The 7,407-nt window shown below is 34.1% G+C and overlaps 1 protein-coding gene across 4 annotated transcripts; it reads right to left on the bottom strand.

The window, feature by feature from the left end:
• Positions 1–291: 291 nt before the first annotated feature.
• On the bottom strand, positions 292–6,044 carry LOC141600077 (WD-40 repeat-containing protein MSI4-like). Of its 4 annotated transcripts, none has more exons than XR_012524114.1 (5): positions 5,694–6,044; positions 4,327–4,390; positions 4,017–4,103; positions 2,221–3,922; positions 292–446 (listed from the first exon to the last, which is right to left on the bottom strand). XR_012524114.1 is itself a non-coding variant. In XM_074420253.1 (5 exons), the coding sequence occupies exons 1-5, from the start codon at positions 5,702–5,704 to the stop codon at positions 433–435; spliced, it is 366 nt and encodes a 121-aa protein (XP_074276354.1). In that variant the 5' UTR covers positions 5,705–6,044; the 3' UTR covers positions 292–432. The 4 variants fall into 4 exon arrangements, 2 of the variants coding, with proteins under 2 accessions (XP_074276354.1, XP_074276353.1); XM_074420253.1 differs by having other exon boundaries at positions 2,221–2,410; XR_012524115.1 differs by lacking the exon at positions 292–446 and adding an exon at positions 4,758–5,124 and having other exon boundaries at positions 3,413–3,922; positions 5,694–6,025.
• Between the last annotated feature and the right edge of the window lie 1,363 nt (positions 6,045–7,407).

A 7,407-nucleotide genomic window follows, 5' to 3' on the forward strand; every position in this document is an offset into this window, starting at 1 on the left:
CGAAAAACTCTGGTCTACACCATTGTCATTCATTAGTACAAAAATATTTATTTGCGGCGCCAAAAAAGGGGTCATTTGCGGCGTTGTTGATGTAGCAGCAAATAAGGGGGCCGCAAATAGCAAAGTTATTTGCGACGTTTAAAAAACGCCGCAAATAAATGCCTATTTGCGATGTTTTTTTGAAAAAATGCCGCAAATCAAAGTCTTATTTGCGGCATTTTTTTCAAAAAAAAACGCCGCAAATAGCAAAAAAGAATTTTTTCTCTTTTTTTTTTTACAAAAAATAATCGAAACAAAATGATTTTAATTTAACTCTCAAATATATTCTTCCATAATACAATCTTAAATGATTTTAATAAATATTCTAAATTCATACATCAAATAGAAATAAAACATACATGATTCAAAAATAATACAAATGCAATCTAAAACTTAAAAGATTTTAACTAAGGTGCTGTTTGGCCTTGCTTTTATAAAAAGGTTATTTAATAACAATAATCCATCCTAAGCCTCTCCTTCCCCATTTAATCCATCCTATCGATTATCCCATATTAATCTTATCTTTACTATCATTTAACTTATTTTGATACCATGGAAGGGCAACTTGTTACACAGGTCACCCCTTCATTTTACTCCTCTCTTTAATTAAAAAAAAAAAAAAAAAAAAAAAAAAAAACACAATCACCACCGTACTTACACCTTACCAATCTTCTTCTTATACCAAACTTCTTCTTCTTCAATTAATTGAAAACCTCAATATAAAACCTCTATAATCCAGCCCATTTGACAATCATCTTCGTCTTCAATCAACACCTCAATTAATTGAAAACATCAATTGAAACCCAAGAACTATCATCCTATAAACCATGACAAATTCTAGGTTTTGTAAAATCAATTAAAATTTGTTCTTGTAGCTTATAATCCATGACAAATTCCAACAAAATCAACGGGTTTATAATCCATGTATTTATAATCCATATGGGCAGGGGAGGGGGAGTAAGGGATTTACGTTATTCGGGGAGTATGTGGTTCGGTGGTGGCAGGGGGTGATATTGGCGGTGCAATCTGAGGTTCGGGGTGGTGGGGTGGTGGTAGGGGTGGTATCGGATAGTGGGATCCGAGGTTCGAGGTGGTGGAGGGTGGTGATCTGGTGTTTGCCGGTTTAGTGGTAGCGACGGAGATAGGTTGTAGAGAGCAAAGAGGGAGATGTGTGTGACAGTTGTTTTGGGTTTGACGGTGGTTGAGGATGGACTGATGGAGAGGTTAGAGTGGGTAGGAAGGAGGGAGAGACTAAATGACTGATTATTATGGTTTATTGATTTTAGATTTCCTTTTGTGAATGGAGGGAGTATGAAGAAATGAAGAAGTAAGATGAAGTTTTGAAGAATGGTAATGGAGAAATGTAGAAGAAGAAAAAAATAGAGGTCCCACGTAATGACCTGCTGGGCAACCGGTTTTAGCAGGTTAATTTTGGGACAAGATCAATAAAAGTTAAATGATAGGATAGATCAGATTAATATGGGATAATTAATAGGTTGGATTAAATGGGGAAGGGAGAGCTTAGGATGGATTATTGTTATTAAATAACCCTTTATAAAATAGTTTTTCCTTTTAAAAAGGAGTTTATTCATAAGCTACTTTTTGGAAAAAATTTGATTGTTTGGCTATAACTTTTGTAAAAACTACTTTTTATAAATTTTGGTTGTTTGGCCTAACTACTTACATCCAACTTTTTTGTTTTTTTTTTCTTATTAACCATGTTATTTGTAAAATTGAATACAAAGTAATATTTAAAAATTTTATGTAACCACTCGACAACTACATAAAACTATATAATTATCGTTTAAAATTATAATTTTACACACCATTACCTGGTACTTCGATGGTATATATCGGTGTATGTCAGGGAGGCAATGAATTGAGTAGCAGAGAGAAGATGGAACATACCATTATTCTGTATATAAGGGGTAGGGGTTTCTGGAGGCAAAATAAAAAAGGGGCAAATAATTGGGTTTTTTGGCACAAGGTGAAAACAACTGGATTATTTGGCACTTTTGTGAAAAGTAGAATGAGAAGTAGAAAATATCTACTTCTACTTTTTGGGATCAATAAATAGTTTTTGACTTCTTAAAAGTAATTTTTGATATCCCTAATTTATAGTGTTTGGCCAAACTTTAGCTTTTTCATTTACAAAAACACTTTTAAATGGCCAAACACCACCTAAATACTCTAGACGCCTAGCAATCTCAGCTGACCACACGCCTAGTAGTAAATCCATCTCAGCTGCTAGGCCATTCCACCTGTTCATGCACAACAAAATCAAACTAAAAGAAAATAAAATATGAAAAGGCAAGTGAACTCCAATGCACACTGTGTCCTTCTTCAAGTACCCTTGCGAAGGGACCTCTCCCTACATGACAAACGGTAAAAGCTTCAGATCATTTGAGATTAAAAAGATCAAAATAGTAAAGAAATCAGTTCTAAACTCAACCCATATCTTATTTTCCAACAAATTTTTTAGTAGGCTTTAAAAAATCAGTAGACACAATACATCACATTTTTCACCAAATCATAACATAAAATCAACAAATACAACGAAGTTAAAAACAGATCAAATAGGTTGCTGCATTCATGCAACCTAATTACCTAAGTATTCATGCAATCAGCAGTTAATCCTTGAATTTGTAAACATGAGAATACCTAATTTTGACTGCTTAAATCTTTCGTGTGATTCTTTAATCCAGTCCTGCTTTTAAGGGGAGCAGTACGTGATACAATATTGATATTTTTCTAATCACATGAAGAACAGCAGAATCATTGAATTTGTAAGCATGAGAATACTGGAACTGGGTATCATTTTCACTTACATCTGGACTGTCAGTATGAGTTGCAACTATATTACTGTTCTGGGGGAGCTCCCTAATCCTGTTTACCTGTACAACCTCAGTGATCGATTTTACGCATGACTATAAAAACTTTCCAACATAGCAGCTAACATAAAGTGCTAAATCAATGGGGCAAAGAAAGCCATTGAGAAGAGTTCAAGGTTTATCATTGCATTCCAGTTTAAAAGAAGAAAACAAGATAATTCGTTCTAAGTTTTTGTAGCGTTCAAGATGAGAGATTTGTACAAACTTAGTCCATTTGTTAGAATACAACACCTAGTGACCTAGCAGTAAAATTCCGCAGCAAAAGGCTACAATGCTAAACCCATTATAAATTCAATAAATGACAAGGATAGATTTGAAGTTAACATCACTAGATGAAGAAGATAAAAGCCACCTGTGCATTAAAGAACTTAACAAAATAATACAATAAAAATAAGAAAACCAAAACAGTTGACCTTGTGTCAGAGTCTCAGACCTACTTGCCTATTTTCCTCCATTAAGAATTTAAATTTGAATGCCATGCATCATCACAAGGTCGGAGTCGAGACCTATTTTGCCAATTGTTATTACACTCAAAAGATGACAAGTTGTTTCAGCTTTCCTTATTGTTCTAATCAAAAGGCTCTTCTTTGGTTTACCCTCGATTTTTTCTAGTGATCCCGCCAGTTCATTTAAATTTTGAAGAGGTGAATAAAAAAAGCTAGGATGTAAAAATCATATAACAGATATCGTATAATACATGACAAGTGTGAATCTATTTACTAGCGTTCTAAAATGCTACACAGCTTCACCTGGTACAGTACACTTACAATATCTTCCAGTTATAGGCATAACTGAAAAGTGAGAATCAATCACCTCACATCGAGACAATAGAGAAGCCCAAAGTTACTAAAAAACACTTGACATCTTATTGTCGGACTGCATATGCAAATGTGGATACAGCCAACCAGCAAGGAAAATATTAGATATACAACACCAAGATGTATTATCGTTTTGAACTTCCTCACAAAGGGAGAACGAGCCTCTTCATTAAACTGAAAGGATAAGAACGGAAGACCACATAAAAAAGTGAAACAGTTGAGCCATAACGATTACTGATGATAGATGGTTGACATGATATAAGAATACCTTCGATATATGTTCTGAAGCAGCAACCCTGGGTTTCACGACTTCAACATTGGCAATCACGAGGGTATTAGGAACACTCCCATCAGTCTGCAAACAAGTGTATTAGAAGCGTCTAAAGATATGGTCTAGACCACAAAAACAAATCTACTTGGTCTTATTTATCATAGCATTGTCTGAAAGAGTTCCTGTAAAGTTAAGAACTTCTTCCCCAGGAAAAAAGAAAGAGACGTAGTGATTCTTGTTAAGAGGATAAAGCAAAATATCATCACTAGACACTCCCTTTAACTTATGGTGATTAGCATTTTAATACCTGTTCTAAGAGATAAAGACGTTGCTGGTTCTTGTAAGTTTCCTCCTCAATCAATGGGCCCCATCTAAAACATTACACAAGTATCTTAGAGAATTAAGTAGAAATTCGTAAGCACTGGTTACAATCGAAATGGCCAAAACACTATTAGAGTATACAGAAGAGGCAAATGAATGCAACTAGTGCACTGAGAAGGCCGCAATGCACTCTTCTCATCAACAGGCAAGGATATAGTGATACACATTGCTATAACTAGCAAACTGGTCAGCCTAAATGACCCAACCTGAGCCATTTCCAAACAAACAAACCCAAATATGACCCAAAACCTGAATGAACCGGGCCCATTCTGGTCTGACCTGAATTTTACTGGCTTAAATGTGATCCTTACCCAGTAAATGACTTAATACTAAGTTACTAACACATCCAAAACATACCTGAACCCAAAGTGACCCGGTCCAACCCAATCTAAATAACGTGTTTGCAATCTTCAAAAATTTTGTGCATCCCTCCAACATTCCCATCCAGACAAATTTGAAAAGACAACTACCTATCCGAGGACTTTAGGACCTGCATTTCATTTTACATGCTGGCATTCTTCCGAGTTTCTACAAATAAGGGTAGATATGCAACTGTAGGTCCCGTTGCGGTTAACCGAACTCTATTATCACCAGATATTTCCCTATTGATTCCCTAACCGCATGGAGCCAAATTGCGGGCATGGAATTATGGAAATTCCCTCTGAACTTGTAATACAACTTGCAATTTCAACAGAACAAACCAAGCTCGTGGGAACCGTCTTACCTAAATTCATCCTAACCAACATTTTTAACAGAACATTAACATGTAACAAGCATACATCAAACTCTTCCTCAATCGCAAAATCAACACTTTTACCACTACCAATTAGACAATTAATCATTGTTATAAAATTAGGGCATTGCAATGCAGCTAAAGGTTGATTCTTTAGTTTCAATAATATGTCAATTATATCATCAAATTCAGAAGAAAGATGAGTTATTTGATGATTATTTGAAGTGGGGAATTGGGAAATTATAAAATGGGGATTGTAAAATGGAGGGTTTACAGAAATTGGTTTGTAGAAAATTACTTACAAATTAAAGAAAATTACCAATTCATACTCTGAATCACAAATTAAATAATCAAATCACAAATTAAATAAACAACGAAGTTAAAAACAGTCCACAATACAAAATTAAATAATCAAATCATCGTCAAACAGGAACTCAAAACCATAGATCTGATTGTAAATCGAACTAAATACAATAATACAAACACCAACTTGAACTAATTCATCGCAAAAACGGAAAAAAAAATTAAATTAACTAAAAAAAGAAGAATCATAGATAGACCTGAATGCCATGTTCGAGACAGTAAAACTCCCAACAAGAGTTTCCGATTTGAATACCAATTCGAGAGAAAGAGAGAGACTTGTTGTAGTAAAGCTCTGAATAGTCAGATTCCCGATAAACTTTAACTAATTCAAAAGAAATCAGGGATGAATTGTACCAATTATATCAAGGAGGAATCAACGGGAGGTGAATGTCAGATGGTGAATGTGCGTCTAGGCAATGGTGGCGGTGGAGCGGAGAGTGGTGGCCGAGTTGCTAGGTTTTAGGGATATGGGGAGTGAGAGAGGGAGTATTGAGAAATATGATAATTGGGGATCGAAAGAGTTGGTGGTGGGTATGGTATATTGGTATGTGATCACTTTTATTTTATTTTAATTTTTATAAAAAAGGCTCTCTTTTATAGATGTTGGTATATTGCGTGGATTTTTATAGATGTTGTTGTAGTAGTTATGGGCGAACTTCACGAAGTTCATTTTAGGGAGGGAAAACTGTAATAACCGGTAATTTAATAATAATTATGAGAATAATTTATGTAATTTAAATAATTAATTAATGGCATTTCTAATAATAATTACAAATAAGACGTTAATTAAATAATAAAGTAAGTAAGCGAGCCGGGAATTAGACTTAGCTAGTAATAAGGCCTTGGGCCGTGTGATATAGATAAGTGGGCTGATTATATTAAGGTCTAGTATGAGTAGTAGTCGGGATTTGAAGCGGGATTTAATAAGTATAACTAGTTTTGGAGCCCGTGAAAATCACGGGATCGTTAATAATTGATTGTGTTTAAGTGTTTAATTTGTGAATAACTTATATGGAGTAGTCCCCCTCTCAATCATTTGTTTAATTTTAATTAAAAAACCACTCACAAATAATTAAAAAAAAAAAAAAGTAAATAAATAAACACGACTGGGGGAACGGTATTTTAAAACAAAAGTTTAATACACCAAATTTTTGATTCTGGATGGTACGCAAACCAAAATGTGAATAGCTTGGTTGTTTTGAAGTGAGGACACAATCCGTCAAATTGAATTTTCGGGTACTTCTGGTCTTATGGACAATCTTGACGCCATAGAAGTATTGGAACATGAAATTGCGCTCCATTGTCGTCCCTTGTTTTCAAAGGACGGGTAATGTTGGTTTCGACAACCTGGTATCAAATAAGACAATATGAATTGGTATTTTGATGAGATTTTATAGAAAGAAAATCAATGACTCTCAATTTTCTCGTTTTAATTGCTAATGATTCTTCAATTGCCTGTTCAATTAATGGTTATTCAATTGTCTCTTTAATTAGCGATTCTTCAATTGTCTCTTTATTATTTAACCATTGATTTGACCAGCTTAAAGATTATAGAATATGAATAGTTTTTTTCACCAACAAACATTGCATTTTGCCTCTTTATTGCTTGAATGAAGATACTGTTTTTATTGTCGTTTTGGTGCATTTTAAAGTACTTGGCCCTATGTTTATCTTGCAAAGAAACTATTCGTGAACTTTTATGTGAGCAACTTTAACAACTATTCCAAATAATTCCAAGGAAAGATTACATATATTTAAAATATCACATTTTGTGTTATAATAATATACTCCGTAGTATATATAAGATTAGATATGGGACAAAAAGTAAGAGAGTAAAGTAAGGATCAAAACTTTATAAGTGAACTCTAATAATTATTATTATTAGTATAAGATGAGCAAAACTAATTACAC

The sequence above is a fragment of the Silene latifolia genome, chromosome 9 (assembly GCF_048544455.1).
Source record: "Silene latifolia isolate original U9 population chromosome 9, ASM4854445v1, whole genome shotgun sequence".
In the NCBI taxonomy this organism is placed as follows: Eukaryota; Viridiplantae; Streptophyta; class Magnoliopsida; order Caryophyllales; family Caryophyllaceae; genus Silene; species Silene latifolia.